The sequence below is a fragment of the Mesoplodon densirostris genome, chromosome 4 (assembly GCF_025265405.1).
Source record: "Mesoplodon densirostris isolate mMesDen1 chromosome 4, mMesDen1 primary haplotype, whole genome shotgun sequence".
In the NCBI taxonomy this organism is placed as follows: Eukaryota; Metazoa; Chordata; class Mammalia; order Artiodactyla; family Ziphiidae; genus Mesoplodon; species Mesoplodon densirostris.
In genome coordinates this window covers 95,865,903-95,892,602 of record NC_082664.1, presented here as the reverse complement: position 1 = coordinate 95,892,602, position 26,700 = coordinate 95,865,903, and the positions used below count along the sequence as shown (strand labels likewise).

The 26,700-nt window shown below is 41.4% G+C and overlaps 1 protein-coding gene and 1 pseudogene across 1 annotated transcript in view; both read left to right on the top strand.

Moving 5' to 3' along the window:
• The window catches only part of LOC132489439 (aromatase-like), a 32,155-nt gene extending 29,239 nt beyond the window's left edge, over positions 1 to 2,916 (top strand). Inside the window, exons 8-9 of the mRNA XM_060098375.1 lie at positions 1,250 to 1,491; positions 2,668 to 2,916. Of these exons, the coding sequence (XP_059954358.1) occupies positions 1,250 to 1,491; positions 2,668 to 2,916 (491 nt within the window). The remainder of the gene's footprint in view (positions 1 to 1,249; positions 1,492 to 2,667) is intronic.
• Positions 2,917 to 23,276: 20,360 nt separating this feature from the next.
• Positions 23,277 to 26,223, top strand: LOC132489438 (programmed cell death 6-interacting protein-like; annotated as a pseudogene).
• Positions 26,224 to 26,700: the final 477 nt, after the last annotated feature.

Sequence of the window (26,700 nt, the reverse complement as noted above, 5' to 3'; positions counted from 1 at the left end):
TCCTGGGGCTCTCAATCTCGTGAGAAAAACAGAATTCAAGAAACAGCTCAGTGGAGTGAGAGAGAGAGTCACAGAATGATGAGGGTACAGGCAACACAGGGGAAATTACTCTTGAGATCATAAACCTTTAATACAATTTCCTTGAGAGGTGAAAAGTGCTTGTGCCCCATGATGTTCCCTTGATGCTTCAACAGACCTCTGCACAGATGGAAAGCCCAAACAACCACTAGCACATGTGTACATGTTCCCTCTAGACCTGCATGCCTGGTAATTACTTCCAAGGGTCCACCTTTGGTTACCTACTCCATCATCTACCCTCTACCTCCCCCCACCCGAGATAAACACAGCCCATTAAACTCTTAAGTGTACACAGAGCAGTATGTGAGGGGCTGGGTGGTCAGAGTTCTCTAAGTAAGACCACTCCTGAATAACATAGTTGCACAGGAGACAGAGCTGCCTCAGGACCCTGGGTTTTGACTCTGCAGAAGTGGTACCCCATTTGAGGATGCTTTGAAGTTTTGCCAATTCTGAGAGTAATCTGAACCTCTCTGACGAGTGTGAGTCCAAGCTGAGACATCGGGGGATCCGTCAATCCCCAGTTCACCCAGGGCTGATCTGAGGCACCCCTTTTGTTGTGGTGGGGAGAGGGGGTTCTTGCCACACTACCACACCAGGTTGTTCTTGATGAGATGAGGAGGAGAGACTATCAGTGATATTTTCTGACAAATGACTGCACAGGATACCAGAAGAGAAAATTTCTTTGAACCTGATTAAACTTACCATCTCACTTTGACTAGAGAAGGAATGAATGTCTTCTAGAATTTAGAGTAGGGGACAAAACTCAAGAACCCCAAAGGCAGCAAGTAAATGTTTGAAGCAGTTTGGGTAGGTCTACATGATGCTGCAGAGAGGGTGTCCCTCTAAAGGGCTCATCAGCCATTCAACCTCAGCTCACTGTTGCCATGTGGGGATGTGGGTCCAATTTTACCTGTTTTTTTTTTTCTAGAAATTTAGACTTTAATATGAAAACCCCAGGTATTAAGAAAATCGACTTCAAATCTGAATTTTCATAAGATACTTTGTGGACCAAACATAAGATATTTTACTGAGGTTGCTGGTTTACATTAGAATTATAGATATAAATTTTTTTCAACCAAGAGCAAACTGTTCTATGGAAAGTGCAGGATTTTTAATACCAACCGTATACTGAAACTAACATGAGCTTTGACTATTTTATCTTCTTCTACAGGTGAAAGAGACATAAGGAATGATGGTATTCAAAAACTAAAAGTGATAGAGAACTTTATTTATGAGAGCATGCGGTACCAGCCTGTCGTGGACCTGGTCATGCGCAAAGCCTTAGAGGATGATGTCATCGACGGCTACCCAGTGAAGAAGGGGACTAACATTATCCTGAATATTGGAAGAATGCATAGACTCGAGTTTCTCCCCAAGCCCAATGAGTTTACTCTTGAAAACTTTACCAAGAATGTAAGAACCCTTCCTTAAAACTGAGTGTGCCACTCTTGAAAATGTCAACTGTTAAATCCTCTCTGTTTCTGTGTTTGCACCATGTATATTTCATTCTATTTACTCATTCTCTTCACACCTCACCAGGAAAACACATTTCACCTAGCTTGGAACATGACCACCATGTCTGTCCTCAAGCCAAGGAGGCTGGTACTGCAGCTCTCAGAAATGTCTTCATGGAGGCCACAAAATAGGTCAAAAGGTGAAAAATTCAGGCCCTTAATTTGCCTAAAATGAGGCGAATTTTGTTTAACCAACCCATATTTCCATTTAAAGTTATCACCTTGTCATCATGTAGATTCAGCCGTAGCATCATCTAAGTCAAGGAAATCCACTTCCGCTTCAGATGGAAATCAAATGAGAAGAAAAGATTTGGTTTTTGCAGTGGGCCTTTGGTTTCCCAAATGGCCCCACAAGCACTAGGCCCCATTCTAAATAGGACTTGGTAATTAGAAGAGCCTCATATTGTTCTTTTTCTATAATTGAAGCGTACTGGTGATTCTGCCTCCATTATGTCAAATTCTAGGCAATGATTTTTTTTTTACCTGAATTATCCAAATAGTTCCCTCTGTGCCCCCTTTTTCCATTTGCATATGGGGAAGACATATGGTCTTAGTTAAACCAGTTCTCTAATTCATTCCATTGCTATATAAGCAACCCATGCCATGTTGGTAATTGGTCAAAAATAAATTACTGAGCATCTATTAAGTGCCAGGCACGATATGAGTCCAAAAGGGACTAAAAATATTTAGATCCTTGGCATCAATAGGTGGGGAATCCATAAGTTTGCCTAAATTAGTCCTTTTCATCATGTTATATGGCCTGGCACAAAAAAAATCTTTGCCTCAATGACTGGCAGAACAGCAGTAAAGCCATGGCCTTCCCACAGAGCTAGTTGAGTATTTACATGAAAAGCAACACTGGGGATTGTTTGAAGTTGTGCCTGTATCACAAAGCGTGAATCAAACTGGAAGAAGAGGCTTATCTGAGTTACAGTCATTCCTCTCCGTGAAGGAGCTGTATGGTCAAGTCGCCGAAACCGAGCATTCTGATTCACAGTGTTTTCAGGGTGAATCAAACAGATATGCATGACTCTAGCCTTTACTTCTCTGGCTAATTGTCTGATCATTTTCCTAGGTTCCTTACAGGTACTTTCAGCCATTTGGCTTTGGGCCCCGGGCCTGTGCGGGAAAATACATTGCCATGGTGATGATGAAGGTCACCCTGGTCACACTTCTGAGACGCTTCCACGTGCAGACATTGCAAGGTCGATGTGTTGAAAAGATGCAGGAGAAACATGACTTATCCTTGCACCCGGATGAGACCAGCGACCTGCTGGGAATGATTTTCATCCCAAGAAATTCAGATAAGTGCCTCGACCACTAAAAAAGTTTGGTCAGTCCCTGCCCTGGAGCACTTCTCAACAGTATTTCACATGGAAACCACCCACCTTTGCCACGTAATCCTCCTCCCATGAACAACCGTGGCCTCTGGCCTTTTATACACTTACCTCCTGTGGGGTGTCAGCGAGCCAGGAGACGCCAGTCATCTGAGCGCATCCAAACCAGAAACCAGACTGCAAGAGAAAATACAGAGGCCAAGATTTGTGCAGGAAACGGCAGCCCTAAAGGCCCAGTTCCCCAAAACATGCTTTGGAAAAGACAAGCCATCAGCAAGACTCACGCCCGACTCCTCACTGTCCTGCCCTGAGATGGGAGCTTTGTAATGACTGGGGCAGAAGCACTCAAATCAATTACAAAGGCCAGGCCAACACTGGGTACCTAGGGCTAAACACACTCACTAGTGTGAATAAAGGGCTTTTGATTTTGTTTTCGGTGGGTTGGGGACTGCAATATTCACACCTTTGGAGAAATGCTTACAAATTCAGCATTTGACTTTTGCTATGTATTGTATTCAATTAACTCTTGTTTATTCACATGTGATTTGTTGGTGGCAAAAGTTAAATCAAAGACTATCCTTTCCGAATCTCTCAATTTATGCCTCAGCCAGACCATATATGTGCTATAGGAAAAAAATTCACACGATGTGCTTCAAATTCAAATAATAGATCTTTTTTCATGTCTACATTTTTGCTTAGCTCCATGAGTGGACTAAGAAAGAGAATACTTTAGGTAGTAGCACCTATTAACTCTTACCGCAGCTTCAATGATTTGGGGGAAGGGAAGTCTCTGAATCTGTATCTAATTCTACAACCCAGTGAGTTCAAACTTCTAAGGAGTGCTCCTCATATACCATTATCCTTCTCCCTCAACATTTCTCCCCCTCTCTTTCTTTCCATGATCCCAAAACCAAAGAGCAACAGATCAGTAGAGAACGTGGCTAGGGTAGAACCCCTGCAATCACATTTTAAACTAGCTCAGATTTAACAGTTACCTTAGAGATTTAACACTTATCTAGTTTATCTAATCACTACACGTAGCCATGAGTAAAATGTATACCTCGGAATTAGCTCTTGAGAGGAAATGAAATAGATGAGTGAATTTTCCAAATACCAGCTTCCTTGTGTTATGTCACCAATAGGAACGTATCTACTGAAGGCCAGTTAAAAACTGAAAAATTAAATTCATTTAAAAACATGTAAATGTTTGCCAGTATGTCAATCTGAATATTCTTCTCATCCTGCTGCTTGGCAATAGGGCAACAGCTGAGTGTAAAATGAGAGTGTAAGCTCCTCCAAGTGGGAGCTCTTTTCTTTCTTTTGGAATCCATGCCTGTCCCCCATTCTTACTTTCAAGATCAGTACTGAGGATTACCTCAAGATAGCAGAGTAGAAGGACAGGCACTCATCTCTTCTTAAGAGAAAACCAAAATCACAACTAACTGCTAAACAACCACTGACCAAAAAAAATGCTGGATCCTACCAAAAAAGACACCCTACATCCAAAGACAAAGGAGAAGCCACAACGAGACAGTAGGAGGAGCGCAATCACGATAAAATCAAATCCCATACCTGCAAGGTGGGTGACCCACAAACTAGAAAACAATTATACAGCAGAAGCTCTCCCACTGGAGTGAAAGTTCTGAGGCCCATGTCTGGCTTCCCAGCTGGTGGGTCCAGCAATGGGAGGAGGAGTCTCCAGAGAATCTGGCTTTGAAGGTCAGTGGGATTTGACTGCAGGACTTCCACAGGACTGGGGGAAACAGAAACTCCACTCTGAGAGGGCACTCTCAAAACTTTTTGTGTACCAAGACACAGGGGAAAAAAGCAGTGACCCCGTAAAAGACTGGGCCAGACTTACCTGCTAGTATTGGAGGATCTCCTGCAGAGGCAGGGAGCAGCTGTGGCTTGCTGTGGGGACACAGACACTGGAAGCAGCAGTCCTGGGAAGTACTCATTGGTGTGAGGCCTCCCAGAGGCCACCATTAACCCCACCAAACAGCCTGTAAACTCCAGTGCTTGGTTGCCTCAGGCTAAACCAACAACACAAGGAAAAAGAGCCTCACCCATCAGCAGACAAGCAGATTAAAGTTTTACTGAAGAGTAAGACGCAGAGATCACCTTCCTCCCCACAGATACACCAGAAATACAGCTACACGTGGAACAACTGCTACAGAACACCTACTGAACGCTGGCAGAAGACCCCAGACCTCCCAAAAGGCAAGAAACTCCCCACATACCTGGGTAGGGCAAAGCGGAGAGATTCCCGCGCGGAGGAGCGGTGCCGGGCGGCACTCACCAGCCCAAGAGGCTTGTCTGCTCCCCCGCCGGGGCGGGCGGCGCTGGAGCTGAGGCTCGGGCTTCGGTCAGAGCGCAGGGAGAGGACTGGGGCTGGCGGTGAGAACTCAGCCTGAAGGGGGCTAATGTGCCACAACTAGCCGGGAGGGAGTCCGGGAAAACTCTGGAGCTGCCGAAGAGGCAGGAGACATTTTCTTCCCTCTTGGTTTCCTGGTGCGCGAGGAGAGGGGATTAGGAGCGCCGTGTAAAGGAGCTCCAGAGACGGGCGCGAGTCGCGGCTGAAAGCGCGGAGCCCAGAGACGGGCGTGGGACACTGGGGCTGCTGCTGCCGCCGCCAAGAAGCCTGTGTGCAAGCGCAGGTCACTGCCCACACCGCCCTTCCGGGAGCCTGTGCGACCTGCCACTGCCGGGGTCCCGAGGTCCAGGGGCGGCTTCCCTGGGAGAGCGCACGGCGCGCCTCGGGCTGGTGCAACGTCACGCCGACCTCTACCGCTTCAGGCTCGCCCCGCACTCCGTGCCCCTCCCTCCCGCCCGGCCTGGGTGGGCCAGAGTCCCCGAAGAGGCTGCTTCTTTAACCCTGTCCTGTCTAAGCGAAGAACAGACGCCCTCCGGCGACCTACACGCAGAGGCGGGGCCAAATCCAAAGCTGAGACCCAGGAGCTGTGAGAACAAAGAAGAGAAAGGGAAACCTCTCCCAGCAGCCTCAGAAGCAGCGGATTAAAGCTCCACAATCAACTTCATGTACCCTGCATCTGTGGAATACATGAATAGACAACAAATCATCCCAAATTGAGGAGCCAGGAGTCAGTGCTGTGCCTCTGAGGTGGGAGAGCGAACTTCAGGACACTGGTCCACAAGAGACCTCCCAGCTCCACATAATATCAAACGGCGAAAATCTTCCAGAGATCTCCATCTCAACACCAGCACCCAGCTTCACTCAACGACCAGCAAGCTACAGTGCTGTACACCCTATGCCAAACAACTAGCAAGACAGGAACACAACGCCACCCATTAGCAGAGAGGCTGCCTCAAATCATAAAAAGTCTGCAAACACCCCAAAACACACCACCAGACGTGGACCTGCCCACCAGAAAGACAAGATCCAGCCTCATCCACCAGAACACAGGCAGTAGTCCCCTCCACCAAGAAGCCTACACAACCCACTAAACCAACCTTAGCCACTGGGGACAGACACCAAAAACAACAGGAACTACGAACCTGCAGCCTGCAAAAAGGAGACCCCAAACACAGTAACATAAGCAAAATGAGAAGACAGAAAAACACACAGCAGGAGAAGGAGCAAGATAAAAACCCACCAGACCTAACAAATGAAGAGGTAATAGGCAGTCTATCTGAAAAAGAATTCAGAATAATGATGGTAAAGATGATCCAAAATCTTGGAAATAGAATAGACAAAATGCAAGAAACAGTTAACAAGGACCTAGAAGAACTAAAGACGAATCAAGCATCGATTAAAAACACAATAAATGAAATAAAAAATACTCTAGATGGGATCAATAGCAGAATAACTGAGGCAGAAGAACGGATAAGTGAGGTGGAAGATAAAATAGTGGAAATAACTGCTGCACAGCAAAATAAAGAAAAAAGAATGAAAAGAACAGAGGACAGTCTCAGAGACCTCTGGGACAACATTAAACGCACCAACATTCGAATTATAGGGGTTCCAGAAGAAGAAGAGAAAAAGAAAGGGACTGAGAAAATATTTGAAGAGATTATAGTTGAAAACTTCCCTAATATGGGAAAGGAAATAGTTAATCAAGTCCAGGAGGCACAGAGAGTCCCATACAGAATAAATCCAAGGAGAAATACACCAAGACACATATTAATCAAACTGTCAAAAATTAAACACAAAGAAATCATATTAAAAGCAGCAAGGCAAAAACAACAAATAACACACAAGGGAATCCCCATCAGGATAACAGCTGATCTCTCAGCAGAAACTGTACAAGCCAGAAGGGAGTGGCAGGACATACTTAAAGTGATGAAGGAGAAAAACCTGCAACCAAGATTACTCTACCCAGCAAGGATCTCATTCAGATGTGATGGAGAAATTAAAACCTTTACAGACAAGCAAAAGCTGAGAGAGTTCAGCACCACCAAACCAGCTTTACAACAAATGCTAAAGGAACTTCTCTAGGCAAGAAACACAAGAGAAGGAAAAGAACTACAATAACGAACCCAAAACAATTAAGAAAATGGGAATAGGAACATACATATCAATAATTACCTTAAATGTAAATGGACTAAATGCTCCCACCAAAAGACACAGACTGGCTGAATGGATACAAAAACAAGACCCATATATATGCTGTCTACAAGAGACCCACTTCAGACCTAGAGACACATACAGACTGAAAGTAAGGGGATGAAAAAAGATATTCCATGCAAATGGAAACCAAAAGAAAGCTGGAGTAGCAATTCTCATATCAGACAAAATAGACTTTAAAATAAAGACTATTAGAAGAGACAAAGAAGGACACTACATAATCATCAAGGGATCAATCCAAGAAGAAGATATAACAAATGTAAATATTTATGCACCAAACATAGGAGCACCTCAATACATAAGGGAAATATTAACAGCCATAAAAGGAGAAATCGACAGTAACACAATCATAGTAGGGGACTTTAACACCCCACTTTCACCAATGGACAGGTCATCCAAAATGAAAATAAATAAGGAAACACAAGCTTTAAATGATACATTAAACAAGATGGACTTAATTGATATTTATAGGACATTCCATCCAAAAACAACAGAATACACATTTTTCTCAAGTGCTCATGGAACATTCTCCAGGATAGATCATATCTTGGGTCACAAATCAAGCCTTGGTAAATTTAAGAAAATTGAAATTGTATCAAGTATCTTTTCCGACCACAATGCTATGAGACTATATATCAATTACAGGAAAAGAGCTGTAAAACATACAAACACATGGAGGCTAAACAATACACTACTTAATAACGAAGTGATCACTGAAGAAATCAAAGAGGAAATTAAAAAATACCTAGAAACAAATGACAATGGAGACACGACGACCCAAAACCTATGGGATGCAGCAAAAGCAGTTCTAAGAGGGAAGTTTATGGCAATACAATCCTACCTTAAGAAACAGGAAATATCTCGAATAAACAACCTAACCTTGCACCTAAAGCAATTAGAGAAAGAAGAACAAAAACATCCCAAAGTTAGCAGAAGGAAAGAAATCATAAAAATCAGATCAGAAATAAATGAAAAAGAAATGAAGGAAACGATAGCAAAGATCAATAAAACTAAAAGCTGGTTCTTTGAGAAGATAAACAAAATTGATAAACCAATAGCCAGACTCCTCAAGAAAAAAAGGGAGAAGACTCAAATCAATAGAATTAGAAATGAAAAAGGAGAAGTAACAACTGACACTGCAGAAATACAAAAGATCATGAGAGATTACTATAAGCAACTCTATGCCAATAAAATGGACAACCTGGAAGAAATGGACAAATTCTTAGAAATGCACAACCTGCCAAGACTGAATCAGGAAGAAATAGAAAATATGAACAGACCAATCACAAGCACTGAAATTGAAACTGTGATTAAAAATCTTCCAACAAACAAAAGCCCAGGACCAGATGGCTTCACAGGCGAATTCTATCAAGCATTTAGAGAAGAGCTAACACCTATCCTTCTCAAACTCTTCCAAAATATAGCAGAGGGAGGAACACTCCCAAACTCATTCTACGAGGCCACCATCACCTTGATACCAAAACCAGACAAGGATGTCACAAAGAAAGAAAACTACAGGCCAATATCACTGATGAACATAGATGCAAAAATCCTCAACAAAATACTAGCAAACAGAATCCAACAGCACATTAAAAGGATCATACACCATGATCAAGTGGGGTTTATTCCAGGAATGCAAGGATTCTTCAATATACGCAAATCAATCAATGTGATACACCATATTAACAAACTGAAGGAGAAAAACCATATGATCATCTCAATAGATGCAGAGAAAGCTTTTGACAAAATTCAACACCCATTTATGATAAAAACCCTGCAGAAAGTAGGCATAGAGGGAACTTTCCTCAACATAATAAAGGCCATATATGACAAACCCACAGCCAGCATCGTCCTCAATGGTGAAAAACTGAAACCATTTCCACTAAGATCAGGAACAAGACAAGGTTGCCCACTCTCACCACTCTTATTCAACATAGTTTTGGAAGTTTTAGCCACAGCAATCAGAGAAGAAAAGGAAATAAAAGGAATCCAAATGGGAAAAGAAGAAGTAAAGCTATCACTGTTTGCAGATGACATGATACTATACATAGAGAATCCTAAAGATGCTACCAGAAAACTACTAGAGCTAATCAATGAATTTGGTAAAGTTGCAGGATACAAAATTAATGCACAGAAATCTCTGGCATTCCTATATACTAATGATGAAAAATCTGAAAGTGAAATCAAGGAAACACTCCCATTTACCATTGCAACAAAAAGAATAAAATATCTAGGAATAAACCTACCTAAGGAGACAAAAGACCTGTATGCAGAAAATTATAAGACACTGATGAAAGAAATTAAAGATGATACAAATAGATGGAGAGATGTACCATGTTCTTGGATTGGAAGAATCAACATTGTGAAAATGACTCTACTACCCAAAGCAATCTACAGATTCAATGCAATACCTATCAAACTACCAATGGCATTTTTCACAGAACTAGAACAAAAAATTGCACAATTTGTATGGAAACACAAAAGACCCCGAATAGCCAAAGCAATCTTGAGAACAAAAAACGGAGCTGGAGGAATCAGGCTCCCTGACTTCAGACTATACTACAAAGCTACAGTAATCAAGACAGTATGGTACTGGCACAAAAACAGAAAGATAGATCAATGGAACAGGATAGAAAGCCCAGAGATAAACCCACGGACATATGGTCACCTTATCTTTGATAAAGGAGGCAGGAATGTACAGTGGAGAAAGGACAGTCTCTTCAATAAGTGGTGCTGGGAAAACTGGACAGGGACATGTAAAAGTATGAGATTAGATCACTCCCTAACACCATACACAAAAATTAGCTCAAAATGGATTAAAGACCTAAATGTAAGGCCAGACACTATCAAACTCCTAGAGGAAAACATAGGCGGAACACTCTATGACATAAATCACAGCAAGATCCTTTTTGACCCGCCTCCTAGAGAAATGGAAATAAAGACAAAAATAAACACATGGGACCTAATGAAACTTCAAAGCTTTTGCACAGCAAAGGAAACCATAAACAAGATGAAAAGACAACCCTCAGAATGGGAGAAAATATTTGCAAATGAAGCAACTGACAAAGGATTAATCTCCAAAATTTATAAGCAGCTCATGCAGCTCAATAACAAAAAAACAAACAACCCAATCCAAAAATGGGCAGAAGACCTAAATAGACATTTCTCCACAGAAGATATACAGACTGCCAACAAACACATGAAAGGATGCTCAACATCTTTACTCATTAGAGAAATGCAAATCAAAACTACAATGAGATATCATCTCACACCAGTCAGAATGGCCATCATCAAAAAATCTAGAAACAATAAATGCTGGAGAGGGTGTGGAAAAAAGGGAACACTCTTGCACTGCTGGTGGGAATGTGAATTGGTACAGCCACTATGGAGAACGGTATGGAGGTTCCTTAAAAAACTACAAATAGAACTACCATATGACCCAGCAATCCCACTACTGGGCATATACCCTGAGAAAACCATAATTCAAAAAGAGACATGTACCAAAATGTTCATAGCAGCCCTATTTACAATAGCCCGGAGATGGAAACAACCTAAGTGTCCATCATCGGATGAATGGATAAAGAAGATGTGGCACATATATACAATGGAATATTACTCAGCCATAAAAAGAAATGAAATTGAGCTATTTGTAATGAGGTGGATGGACCTAGAGTCTGTCATACAGAGTGAAGTAAGTCAGAAAGAGAAAGACAAATACTGTATGCTGACACATATATATGGAATTTAAGAAAAAAATGTCATCAAGAACATAGGGGTAAGACAGGAATAAAGACACAGACCTACTAGAGCATGGACTTGAGGATATGGGGAGGGGGAAGGGTAAGCTGTGACAAAGTGAAAGAGCGGCATGGACATATATACACTACCAAACGTAAGGTAGATAGCTAGTGGGAAGCAGCCGCATAGCACAGGGAGATCAGATCGGTGGTTTGTGACCGCCTGGAGGGGTGGGATAGGGAGGGTGGGAGGGAGACGCAAAAGGGAGGGGATATGGGAACATATGTGTATGTATAACTGATTAAATTTGTAAAATAAAAAAATATATATTTTCTGCAAAAAAAAAAAAAAAAAAAAAAAAAAAAAAGTTTTACTGAGCACGGCCCTGCCCACCAGAGGGACAAAACCCAGCTCTACCCACCATCAGTCCCTCCCATCAGGAAGCTTGCAAAAGCCTCTTAGACAGCCTCATCCACCAGAGGGCAGACAGAAGCAGGAAGAAATACAGTCCTGCAGGCTGCAGAACAAAAACCACAATCCCAGAAAGTTACACAAAATGAAACAGCAGAGGATTATGTCCCAGATGAAGGAACAAGATTAAAAAACCCAGAAAAACACTAAGTGAAGTGGAGATAGGCAACCTTCCAGAAAAAAAAATCAGAATAATGATAGTGAAGATGATCCATGATCTCAGAAAAAGAATGCAGGCAAGGTTCCTTGCCAGATCTGTGGATCTCTCGGGCAGTCGGGCTGTCTTTGAGGACCCTGCCCTGTGACTGGGAGAGACGCAGCAAGCCTGGTGTGGGGTGTGGATGAGGACGCAGTGGGGAAGCTGCCCGTTGGCATCCTCTGCACTGCCCTCTGCCCCCACCCCCACCCAGCGTGGGAAGTAAAGATCAAACCCAAAGGGAGGGAGGCTGGAGGCAGGAGCTGGAAGAGTGATGGGAAGGGCATGAACTGGGGCCGAGAGGGTCTTGGTGCTCCAGCCAGGTGTCAGGCCTGCGCCTCTGAGGTGTGAGAGCCGAGTTCAGGATATTGGTCCACCAGAGACCTCCCGGCCCCTCATAATATCAATCAGTGTGAGCTCTCCCAGACATCTCCGTCTCAACACTAAGACCCAGCTCCACTCAACGACCAGTAAGCTACAGTGCTGGACCCGCTATGCCAAACAACTAGCAAGACAGGAACACAACCCCACCTGTTACCAGAGAAGCTGCCTAAAATCATAATAAGGTCACAGACACCCCCAAACACAACACTGGACGCAGTCCTGCCCACCAGAAAGACAAGATCCAGCCTCATACACCAGAACACAGGCAACAGTCCCCTACACCAGGAAGCCTACACAATCCACTGAACCATCCTTATCCACTGGGGGAAGACACCAAAAACAAGGGGAACTACGAACCTGCAGCCTGCAAAAAGGAGACCACAAACACAGTAAGTTAAGCAAAATGAGAAGACAGAGAAACACACAGCAGGTGAAGGAGCAAGATAAAAACCCACCAGACCTAACAAATGAAGAGGAAATTGGCAGTCTACCTGAAAAAGAATTCAGAATAATGATAGTAAAGATGATCCAAAATCTTGGAAATAGAATAGAGAAAATGCAAGAAACATTTAACAAGGACCTAGAAGAACTAAAGATGAAACAAATAACGATGAACATCACAATAAATGAAATTAAAAGTACTCTAGATGGGATCAATAGCAGAAAAACTGAGGCAGAAGAACGGATAAGTGACATGGAAGATAAAATAGTGGAAATAACTACTGCAGAGCAGAATAAAGAAAAAAGGATGAAAAGAACTGAGGACAGTCTCAGAGACTTCTGGGACAACATTAAACACACCAAAATTCGAATTATAGGGGTTGCAGAAGAAGAGAAAAAGAAAGGGACTGAGAAAATATTTGAAGAGATTATAGTTGAAAACTTCCCTAATATGGGAAAGGAAATAGTTAATCAAGTCCAGGAGGCACAGAGAGTCCCATACAGAATAAATCCAAGGAGGAATATGCCAAGACACATATTAATCAAACTGTCAAAAATAAAATACAAAGAAAACATATTAAAAGCAGCAAGGGAAAAGCAACAAACAACATACAAGGAAATCCCCATAAGGTTAACACCTGATCTTTCAGCAGAAACTCTGCAAGCCAGAGGGAGTGGCAGGACATATTGAAAGTGATGAAACAGAAAAACCTACAATCATGATTACTCTACCCAGCAAGGATCTCATTCAGATTCGATGGAGAAATTAAAACTTTTACAGATAAGCAAAAGTTAAGAGAACTCAGCACCACCAAACCAGCTTTACAACAAATGCTAAAGAAACTTCTCTAGGCAGGAAACACAAGAGAAGGAAAAGAGCTAAAATAACAAACCCAAAACAATGAAGAAAATGGTAATAGGAACATACACATCAATAAATACCTTACATGTAAATGGCTTAAATGCTCCAACCAAAAGACATAGACTGGCTGAATGGATACAAAAATAACACCCATACATATGCTGTCTACAAGAGACCCACTTCAGACCTAGGGACACAAACAGCCTGAAAGTAAGGGGATGAAAAAAGATATTCCATGCAAATGGAAATCAAAAGAAAGATGGAGTAGCAATTCTTATATCAGACAAAACAGACTTTAAAATAAAGACTATTACAAGAGACAAAGAAGGACACTACATAATCATCAAGGGATCCACCCAAGAAGAAGATATAACAATTGTAAATATTTATGCACCCAACATAGGAGCACCTCGATACATAAGGCAAATGCTAACAGCCATAAAAGGGGAAATTGACAGTAACACAATCATAGTAGAGGACTTTAACACCCCACTTTCACCAATGGACAGATCATCCAAAATGAAAGTAAATAAGGAAACACAAGCTTTAAATGATACAGTAAACAAGATGGACTTCATTGATACTTATAGGACATTCCATCCAAAAACAATAGAATATATTTTCTTCTCAAGTACTCATGGAACATTCTCCAGGATAGATAATATCTGGGGTCACAAATCAAGCCTTGGTAAATTTAAGAAAACTGAAATTGAATCAAGTATCTTTTCCGACCACAACACTGTAAGACTAGATATCAATTACTGGAAAAAACTATAAAAAATACAAACACATGGAGGCTAAACAATATACTACGAAAGAACCAAGGGATCACTGAAGAAATCAAAGAGGAAATCAAAAAATACCTAGAAACAAATGACAATAAAAACACGATGACCCAGGCTTCCCTGGTGGCGCAGTGGTTGAGAGTCTGCCTGCCGATGCAGGGGACACGGGTTCATGCCCCGGTCTGAGAGGATCCCACACACTGCTGAGCAGCTGGGCCTGTGAGCCATGGCCGATAAGCCTGGGCATCCGGAGCCTGTGCTCCGCAACGGGAGAGGCCACAACAGTGAGAGGCCCGCGTACCACAAAAAAAAAAAAAAAAAAAAAATCTTCCAACAAACAAAAGCCCAGGACCAGATGGCCTCACAGGCAAATTCTGTCAAACATTTAGAGAAGAGCTAACACCCATCCTTCGCAAACTCTTCCAAAATATAGCAGAGGGAGGAACACTCCGAAACTCTTTCTACGAGGCCACCATTACCCTGATACCAAAACCAGACAAAGATGTCACAAAAAAAGAAAACTATAGGCCAATATCACTGATGAACATACATGCAAAAATCCTCAACAAAATACTAGCAAACAGAATCCAATAGCACATTAAAAGGACCAGGGCTTCCCTGGTGGCGCAGTTGTTGAGAGTCCACCTGCCGATGTAGGGGACACGGGTTCATGCCCCGGTCCGGGAAGATCCCACATGCTGCGGAGCTGCTAGGCCCGTGAGCCATGGCTGCTGAGCCTGCGCATCTGGAGCCTGTGCTCCGCAACAGGAGAGACCACAACACTGAGAGGCCCGCATACCGCAAAAAAAAAAAAAAAAAAAAGGACCATACACCACGATCAAATAGGGTTTATCCCAGAAATGCAAGGATTCTTCAGTATACGCAAATCAATCAATGTGCTAAACCATATTAACAAACTGAAGGGTAAAAATAGTATGATCATCTCAATAAATGCAGAAAAAGCTTCTGACAAAATTCAACGCCCATTTATGATAAAAACCCTTCAGAAAGTAGACATACAGGGAACTTAGCTCAACATAATAGAGGCCATTTATAACAAACACAGAGCCAACATCATTCTCAGTGGTGAAAAATTGAAACCACTTCCACTAAGATCAGGAACAAGACAAGGTTGCATGCTCTCACCACTATTATTCAACATAGTTTTGGAAGTTTTAGCCACAGCAATCATAGAAGAAAAAGAAATAAAAGGAATCCAAACCAGAAAAGAAGAAGTATAACTGTCACTGTATGCAGATGACATGATACTAAACACAGAGAATCCTAAAGATGCTACCAGAAAACTACTAGAGCTAATCAATGAATTTGATAAAGTAGCAGGATACAAAATTAATGCACAGAAATCTCTTGCATTCCTATACACTAATGATGAAAAACCTGAAAGAGAAATTAAGGAAACACTCTCATTTAACACTGCAACAAAAAGATAAAATACCTAGCAGTAAATCTACCTAAGGAGACAAAAGACCTGTAGGCAGAAAAGTGTAAGACACTGATAAAAGTAATTAAAGATGATACCAACAGATGGAGAGATATACCATGTTCTTGGATTGGAAGAATCACTATTATGCAAATGACTACACTACCCAAAGCAATCTACAGATTCAATGCAATCCCTATCAAAATACCAATGGCGTTTTTCACAGAACTAGAACAAAAAATTTCACAATTTGTATGGAAACAAAAAAGACCCCGAATAGCCAAAGCAATCCTAAGAAAGAAAAATGGAGCTGGAAGAATCAGGTTCCAGGACTTCAGACTATACTACAAAGCTACAGTAATCAAGAAAGTATGGTACTGACACTAAAACAGAAATATAGATCAATGGAACAGGATAGAAAGCCCAGAGATAAACCCATGCACGTACGGTCACCTTATCTTTGATAAAGGAGGGAAGAATATACAGTGAAGAAAAGACAGCCTCTTCAATAAGTGGTGCTGGGAAAACTGGACAGCTACATGTAAAACAATGAAATTAGAACACTCCCTAACACCATACACAAAAATAAACTCAAAATGGATTAAAGATCTAAATGTAAGGCCAGACACTATCAAACTCTTAGAGGAAAACATAGGCAGAACACTCTATGACATAAATCACAGCAAGATCCTTTTTGACACAACTCCTAGAGAAATGGAAATAAAAACAAAAATTAAAAAATGGGACCTAATGAAACTTAAAAGGTTTTGCACAGCAAAGGAAACCATAAACAAGATGAAAAGACAACCCTCAGAATGGCAGAAAATATTTGCAAATGAAACAACAAAGGATTATTCTCCAAAATATACAAGCAGCTCATGCAGCTCAATATAAAAAAAAACAACCCAATCCAAAAATGGGCAGAAGACCTAAAGAGACATTTCTCCAAAGAACATATAGAGATTGCCAACAAACACATGAAAGGATGCTCAACATCACTAATCATTAGAGAAATGCAAATCAAACCTACAATGAGGTATCACCTCACACCAGTCAGAATGGCCATCATCAAAAAGTCTACAAACAATAAATATGGGAGAGGGTGTGGAGAAAAGGGAACCCTCTTGCACTGTTTGCGGGAATGTAAATTGATACAGCCACTATGGAGAAGAGTATGGAGCTTCCTTAAAAAACTAAAACTAGAACTACCATATGACCCAGCAATCCCACTACTGGGCATACACCCTGAAAAAACCATAATTCAAAAAGAGTCATGTACCACAATGTTCACTGCAGCTCTATTTACAATAGCCAGGACATGGAAGCAACCTAAGTGCCCATCGACAGATGAATGGATAAAGAAGATGTGGTACATATATACAATGGAATACTCAGCCATAAAAAGAAATGAAAATGAGTTATCTGCAGTGAAGTGGATGGACCTAGAGTCTGTCACACAGAGTGAAGTTAAGTCAGAAAGAGAAAAACAAATACTGTATGCTAACACATATATATGGAAACTAAAAAAAAAAGAAAGAAAAACTGGTTCTGAAGAACCTAGGGGCAGGACAGGAATAAAGACACAGATGTAGAGAATGGACTTGAGGACATGGGGAGGGGGAAGGGTAAGCTGGGACGAAGTGAGAGAGTGGCATGGACTATATACACTACCAAATGTAAAACAGATAGCTAGTGGGAAGCAGCCACATAGCACAGGAAGATCAGCTCAGTGTTCTGTGACCACCTAGAGGGGTGGGATAGGGAGGGTGGGAGGAAGATGCAAGAAGGAGGGGATAAGGGGATATATGTATATGTATAGCTGATTCACTTTGTTATAGAGCAGAAACTAACACAACACTGTAAAGCAATTATACTCCAGTAAAGATGTTTAAAAAAAAAAAAAAAAAGGAGGAGCTATGCCTGATCTGTGAAAATCAAAGGAACACATTTGTAGGTATTCCTTAAGAAATTAATTGATATTCAGAAAAAATCAAGGATGATCCAAAATTTTCCCTTTTCAACTTGTTTATGACATTTCTTCCATTGGGAATCCCCTGCTTATCTCAAAATAGGTACTTGATAAGCACCGAATTAGTATAGCAAACACAATTCTTTTTCTGGATTACTGTTTTCATTTTTGTAGCCTTAGCATTATTATATTTTATTATAATTTTAATGTAGTCTAAAATTTACTTTTAACCATCTCCATTATCCTCTATATTTTACATCTATTTAGGGAGAAATGATATATTAAAATCTGTTGCTATATGAACTTATGGGCCTAAAGGGAAAGCTGAATTTCCTTTTGAAACAAAACTGTATTTTGTTAGAGGGAGAAAAAATTGATAGATTGTAAAGTTGTAAAAGATAAGTATAACATAAATCAGAGATATTTTAGGCATAGATTTAAATGACTACATAGTAAAGTGATAAGTATGTGACATTGATGGCATTAGCAGGGACATTGTTTTGTTTTGTAGGGTTGGTTTGCTTGTTTTATTTTAGGTTTCGTTTTGTTTTGTGGGATTTGTTTGGGTTTTTTATGGATTTCATAAGAAGCAGACATGCAAGTAGGAGGCTTAGAACTTCAAGTGGAAATGGTGAGGGATTCCATATGGAGAAGAAGGCTTGTATATTTCTAAGAACAGTGATGTGTGAGATTAGATTGAATATTGTTTAACTATTAAACCCTCTCTTTTATACATAAAATGATTGGTAAAGGTCTATTACACATTAACTTTATGTATGCTGTCCTTCAACAAATGAAGGGAAAAGGAAGAGCATCCTGGTGATCCAGGCAACGGCCAGGGATAAAGGGAGCAGAGAGGCCTGTGGTAGAGCTGGGACATGGTTCCGAGATCAGCCATCATGGATAAGTGAGATGCAGAGAGAAGTGAACCAGAAGTAAGCATTAAACCAACCACACCCAGTATCACAAGTGGCCACTGACACTGGTAGTGGAGGGATTGGTGAGGGAGGGTCATGACCCTCTTATGTATAGAATGAGTATTTGAGCTGTTTAATTTGACTAGTAAAGGGAAGGATGATGTCAGAAAGCAGGAGAAAACTTGTGATATTCAAGTAACATACACTCTGATTCCATAGGTGTAAGTTGTATAAAACATTTTGACACATTTTATTGATTTGGGCTTATTAGAGTTGTCTTTGTCAACAAACAAACAAAACAAGAAAACCCATATTGTTCATCACTGTCTCTTGGAGAATCCATCATTTTGGGATAAATGAAATAAAGCCGGTTATTTTTCTCCTAGGGCCATTGAGTGAGGTGAGGTGTGTGGATATACATACCCACAAACACACATAATCATATATTCTAAGATAATGTATTTTTTTCCCCACTGGTCATGTGAGAGTTCAACAGACTCACAATTTAATAGACTCACTTATGCAAGGGGTTCAAAATATCTTGGTTTTCCTTTTTTGTCTCTGACCACCTTTACTGATACCCCTTATCTCCAGTAGATCAGTCATGTGCTATACAGCTGGAACAGTTTGCAAGTATCAAAGGAAAACTGTCACTGCTTGTTATGTCAATCATGTGTGACAAATTTTATTGCTCTCCCAAATCTGAAATTGGTCTCTATTTAACAAGGAAACGCTTCTCTGTAAATTGGCTTCTCGTTTCCATTACTGTTCACTGCGGCAATGATGTTCATCACTGAGAGACAGGCAGATGCGCCCCTGCAGGGAATAATATCATCGACCTCTCATGTGGTAATATCTTCTTCAACTTCCTTAGCTAATTAATTCTTTCATTTACTATTTGTTTTCTTTTTCAAAATATGCATAAGTTGTAAATTTGAGATAATCTTATTTTGTGGAGGAATTCAGAGTTGGCCATATATCTTAATTATCCTCAACACTGAAGAAACTCTCAACAACTACAGTTTTGTTTAATTCACCTTCTTAGTCAAGGTATTCTATTATTAAGTGATCACCTTTCTCCCTGCCCAATCTATAATATATTTTCTTTTCAATAGAAGAGTCCTTTTCTTTCAAATAAATGGTTGAAATCTCTTACAGATATGATTTTCTCTTGGACTATTTATATTATATGAGTCAATTCTGGACTGTTTGTATTATATGAATCAATTAAATTTATGTGAACCACATTTCTAAGACCGGGATTCTCTTCTGTGATTCAACTTCCCTATAGAGCTGTAGTATCTGACAATGATTTTTTTTTGTAACTAAGATTTAAGTGCCAAGTCTCACAACTCTTGGCATATAGAAAAATGCCATTTAACTGATCACTGTCTAGTTGTCTTACTGTTACTCTGCACTCTTAACAAAAGAACTTTGGTTGGGCCAAGTCATTATAACTCCAGTGGCGAGTTTTAGTGTCAAAGTGAGTAACATGTGGTATCAGGAACAACAAAGAACAACTGAACGTGATTGGATTGACAGTGCTGCCACTTGACACTTTTTACTTTCTGTTTATAAAAAATAATATAAATTTTACAACTTCTTTCTAATTTCCAATATTCTATAAATGTCTTCTTTGATGTCATTAGTGTGATTTTCTTATCTTCCCATTTCGATTATATTCATTATTCTATCAATAAATAAAATATAACTGTAAAATAAAAAAAGAAATGAAAAGCTGAAAGCATTTCCTCTAACATGAGGAACAAGACAAGGATGCCCACTCTTGCCACTTTTATTCAACATAGTTTTGGAATTCCTAGCTATGGCAATCAGAGAAGAAAAGGAAATAAAAGGAATCCAAAATGGAAAAGAAGACGTAAACCTGTCACTGTTTGCAGGTGACATGATACTATACGTAGAAGATCCTAAAGATGCTACCAGGAAACTACTAGAGGTCATCAATGAATTTGATGAAGTTGCAGGTTACAAAATTAATACACAGAAATCTGTGGCACTTCTATACACTAACAACTAAAGATCAGAAAGAGAAATTCAAAAAACAATCACATTTACCACTGCATGAAAAAGAATAAAATACCTACAAATAAACCTACCTAAGGAGGTAAAAGAACCTGTACTCAGAAAACTGTAAGATGCTGATGAAAGAAATCAAAAAAACCCACAAACAGATGGAAAGATATACCACGTTTGCAGATAGGAAGAATCAATATTCTCAAAGTGACTATAGTACCCAAGGCAGTCTACAGATTCAATGCAATCCCTATCAAATTACCAATGGCATTTTTCACAGAACTCGAACAAAAAATCTTAAAATTTGTATGGAGACACAAAAGACCTCGAATAGCCAAAGCAATCTTGAGAAAGAAAAACAGGGCTGGAGGAATCAGGCTACCTGACTTCAGACTATACTACAAAGCTATAGTCATCAAAACAGTATGGTACTGGCACAAAAACCAACACATAGATCAATGGAACAGGATAGAAAGCCCAGAAATAAATCCACACACCTATGGTCAATTAATCTACAACAAAGGAGGCAAGACTACACAATGGTAGAAAGGCAGCCTCTTCAACAAATGGTGCTGGGAAAACTGGACAGGTACATGTTAAAAAAATGAAATTAGATCATTCTTTAACACCATACACAAAAATAAGCTCAAAAAGGATTAAAGACCTAAATGTGAGACTGGACACTATAAAACTGTCAGAGAGGCAGAACACTCTCTGACATAAATCACAGCAACATCTTTTTTGATCCATCTCCCAGAATAATGGAAATAAAAACAAAAATAAACCAATGGAGGGACTTCCCTGGTGGCGCAGTGGTTGGGAATCTGCCTGTAAGTGCTGGGGACACAGGTTTGATCCCTAGTGTAGGAAGATCCCACATGCCGCGGAGCAACTAGGCCCGTGTGCCACAAGTACTGAGCCTCCGCTCTAGAGCCCATGAGCAACAACTACTGAGTCTGCATGCCAAAACTACTGAAGCCCACATGCCCTAGAGCCCACGCACAGCAACTACTGAGCTCACACGCCGCAACTACTGAAACCCATGTGCTCTAGGGCCCGCATGCCGCAACTACTGAACCTGCGTACTGCAACTACTGAAGCCTGAGCACCTAGAACCCATGCTCCCCAACAAGAGAAGCCACCACAATAAGAAGTGCGCGCACCTCAACGAAGAGTAGCCCCCACTCGCTGCAACTAGAGAAAGCCCACGCGCAGCAACAAAGACTCAATGCAGCCAAAAAAACACAAACAAATGGGACCTAATTAAACTCAAAAGCTTTTGCAAAGCAAAGGAATCCATAAACAAAACAAAAAGACAACCCACAGATTGGGAGAAAATACTTGCAAATGATGTGACTGACAAGGGATTAGTCTCCAAAATTTACAAACAGCTCATGAGGCTGAATATCATCAAAACAAACAACCCAATCAAAAAATGGGCAGGGGCTTCCCTGGTGGCGCAGTGGTTGAGAGTCCGCCTGCCGATGCAGGGGACACGGGTTCGTGCCCCAGTCCGGGAAGATCCTACATGCCGTGGAGCGGCTGGGCCCGTGAGCCACGGCCACTGAGCCTGCGCGTCCGGAGCCTGTGCTCCGCAACGGGAGAGGCCACAACAATGAGAGGCCAGCATACCAGGAAAAAAAAAAAAAGGGCAGAAGACCTAAATAGATATTTCTCCAAAGAAGACATACAGATGGCCAAGAGGCACATGAAAAGATATTCAATATCGCTAATTATTAGAGAAATACAAATCAAAACTACAGTGAGATATCACCTCACACCAGTCAAAATGGCTATCATCAAAAAATCCACAAATAATAACTGCTGGAGAGGGTGTGGAGAGAAGGGAACCCTCCTACACAGTTGGTGAGAATGTAAATTTGTACAGCCACTACGGAAAACAGTATGGAGGTTCCTTAGAAACCTAAAAATAGAGCTACCGTATAATCCTGAAAATCCACTCTTGGGCATATTTCTGGAGAAAAACATGGTCCAAAAGGATACATGCACCCCAATGTTCATTGCAGCACTGTTTACAGTAGCCAAGACATGGAAGCAACCTAAATGTCCAGCGAGAGAGGAATGGATAAAGATGTCTTACTTATATACATTGGAGTATTACTGAGCCATTAAAAAGAATGAAATAATGCCATTTGCAGCAACGTGAATCGACCTAGAGACTGTCATACTAAGTGAAGTAAGACAGAGAAAAAGAAATATCATATGATATCGCTTAAATGCAGAATCTAAAAAGAAATGATACAAATTAACTTATTTACAAAACAAAAACAGACTCAGGGACTCAGAACGAACTTACAGTTACCAGCGGGGAATGGTGGGGGGAAGGGATAGTCAGAGAATTTGGAATTGACATGTACACAATGCTATATTTAAAGTGGATAACCGGAACACAAGTCCCTTAGCCTGTCAATCGGCCAGTCCGCCAGCCCGGTACCCCGCGCGCCTTGGCCTTCGTCACCGACGCACAATCTCTTTGGCCTGAAGCGCGGACGAGGCGCTTGCCATGGCGACGTAAATCTCAGTGCAGCTGAAGAAGACCTCAGAGGTAAACCTGGCCAAGATGCTGGTGAAGTTCATCCAGCAGATGTACCCAAGCGGCTTGGAGGAGCAGGCCAAGTACTGCGCGGGGCAGGGAGCTCAGCAAGCTGTGCCATGCTGTGCTCGGCCGACTGCTGGACAAGCACAAGGGCGCACTTGAGATGCTGCTGAGATATTATGATCAGATCTGTTCCACTGAACCCAAATTCCCATTTTCTGAAAACCAGACCTGCTTGACATTTACCTGGAAGGATGTTTTTGATAAAGGTTCACTTTTTGGAGGATCTGTAAAATTGGCTCTTGCAAGTCAAGGTTATGAAAAGACCTGTGTGGTGTTCAGTTGTACAGCCTTAGCTAGCCAGATTGCAGCAGAATAGAACCTGGGTAATGATAAAGGATTGAAAATCGCTGCTAAGCATTATCAGTTTGCTAGTGGTGCCTTTTTGCATATTAAAGAGACGGTTTTATCTGCCTTGAATAGAGAGCCTACTGTGGACATATCTCCAGATACCATTGGGACCCTCAGTCTTATCATGCTGGCACAGGCCCAAGAAGTATTTTTTTTAAAAGCCACTAGAGATAAAATGAAAGGTGCCATCATAGCTTAATTGGCTATTCAGGCTGCAGATTATTCTGGTGATGTTTTAAACAGTGTCCATACAAAGATACTCTCCCCAAGTATTTGTATTTCCAGGAGGTGTTTCCTGCCCTGGCTGCAAAGCACTGTATCATGCAGGCCTATGCTGAATATCACCAGCCTATCCCGGCAAAACAGCAGAAGAAATTTGGAGAAGAGATTGCAAGGTTACAGCATGCAACAGAATTGATTAAAACAGTGACATCTCGCTATGATGAGTATGTCAATGTGAAGGAACTGTCTGACAAAATCAACCGTGCCCTTACTGCAGCAAAGAAGGATAATGACTTCATCTATCACGATCGAGTTCCAGACCTTAAAGATCTAGACCCTATTGGCAAAGCCACACTTGTGAAATCTATGCCAGTCAACGTACCCATCAGTCAGAAATTCACTGATCTGTTAGAGAAGATGGTTCCTGTGTCAGTACAGCAGTCTTTGGCTGCCTATAATCAGAGGAAGCGGATTTAGTTAACAGATCAATTGCTCAAATGAGAGAAGCCACCACTTTGGCAAATGGGGTGTTAGCTTCACTTAATCTGGGTGTTAGCTTCACTTAATCTTCCAGCAGCAATTGAAGATACATCTGGAGATACTGTACCTCAGTCTATACTGACTAATTCCACATGTGATTGAAAAGGGAGGCATTCAGACTGTTGATCAGTTGATCAAAGAGCTACCTGAACTTCTACAAAGAAATAAAGAAATCCTAGATGAGTCATTAAGACTGATGGATGAAGAAGAAACAACTGACAATGATTTAAGAGCAAAATGCAAGGAACGCTGGCAAAGGACGCCATCCAATGAACTCTATAAGCCTTTAAAAGCAGAGGGAAGCAACTTCAGATCTGTTTTGGATAAAGCTGTGCAAGCATATGGACAGGTGAAAGAGCGTTACCAGGCTCACTGGGGCACCACTGCACTTCTGTGTAAGCCGGAGCGGGAGCTGAATGCTGCCATCCCGTCTGCTAAACCGACGAAGACCATGCAGGGCAGCGAGGTTGTAAATGTCTTAAAATCCTTATTGACAAATCTTGATGAAGTAAAGAAGGAATGAGAGGGGCTGGAGAATGACCTGAAATCAGTCAATTTTGACATGATGAGCAAATTTTTGACTGCTCTGGCTCAAGGTGGTATGATAAATAAAGAAGCTATTTCTGTTACTGAACTGGATCGAATCTATGGGGGTCTTACAACTAAAGTCCAAGAATCTCTAAAGAAACAGGAAGGACTTCTTAAAAATATTCAGGGCTTCCCTGGTGGCGCAGTGGTTGAGAGTCCGCCTGCCGATGCAGGGGACACGGGTTTGTGCCCCGGTCCGGGAAGATTCCACATGCTGCGGAGCGGCTAGGCCCGTGAGCCATGGCCACTGAGCCTGCGCGTCTGGAACCTGTGCTCCGCAACGGGAGAGACCACAGCAGTGAGAGGCCCGCGTGCTGCAAAAAAAAAAAAAAAGAAAAAAAATATTCAGGTCTCACACCAGGAATTTTCAAAAATGAAACAGTCTAACAATGAAGGTAATTTAAGAGAAGAAGTTTTGAAGAATTTAGCTGCTGTGTATGACAACTTTGTTGAATTTGTAGCTAATCTGAAGGAGGGCACAAAGTTTTACAATGAGCTGACTGAAATACTCTTTAGGTTCCAGAACAAATGCAGTGATATAGTATTTGCACGGAAGACAGAGAGGGATGAACTCTTAAAGGACTTGCAACAAAGCATTGCCAGAGAACCTAGTGTTCCTTCAATTCTTACACCTGTGTATCAGTCCTCTCCAGCAGGGGGACACAAGCCAACACCTCCAACTCCAGCGCCAAAAACCATGCCACCTACTAAGCCTCAGCCCCCAGCCCGGCCTCCACCTCCTGTGCTTCCAGCAAATCAAACTCCTCCTGCGATGCTACTGCTCCAGGTTCAGCTCCAGCTCCAGCGAGTACTGGGACCACAGCACCAACTCCATCACAAACTCCTGGTTCAGCTCCTCCTCTGCAGGCCCAGGGATCCCCATACCCAACCTATCCAGGGTATCCTGGGTATTGCCAAATGCCCATGCCCATGGGCTATAATCCTTACGCAAACGGCCAGTACAATATGCCATATCCGCCAGTGTATCACCAGAGCACTGGACAGGCTCTGCACCCAGGACCCCAGCAGCCTTCATACCCCTCCCCTCAGCCACCACAACAGCCTTACTATCCACAGCAGTAATATGTCAGCTCAGAAGCTCAGCTGGTTCAGCTCAAAGGGAAAGAAATACCAACCCTGCAATAAGTGTACTAAACCCTTCACTCTGGTTAATATAACGTACTCTAATGTACTGAATGCAGTGTATAATTTCTGTCTGTGGCTAGAAGTTGTGCCCCAGTTCCACATTTGATTGCACATGGGCCATGTGCTGCTGTTGCAGTATAAAGACTAATTATAATAGGATTTGAAATAAATTACATTACAGTTCATAAAAGCTGAAAATGAGAAATTAAACCCACAAGTGAAATATTTGAAATTATTATACTTATGTCTACGTAAGACATGACTGGAACATCAGATGCTTACAATGATGGTTTCAGTACTGATATTCAAGAAAACTAAGTTACCTTTCTCCTTTGGTTTATTGCTTTGGTTTAATTTTCATTATGCTATTTTGCATAATCAAAACATTGTAAATCTTATAATTTAAAAATAAGTTCCTTAAGAACAGTTAAAAAAAATAAAATGGATAACCAACAAGGACCTACTGTATAGCGCAGGGAACTCT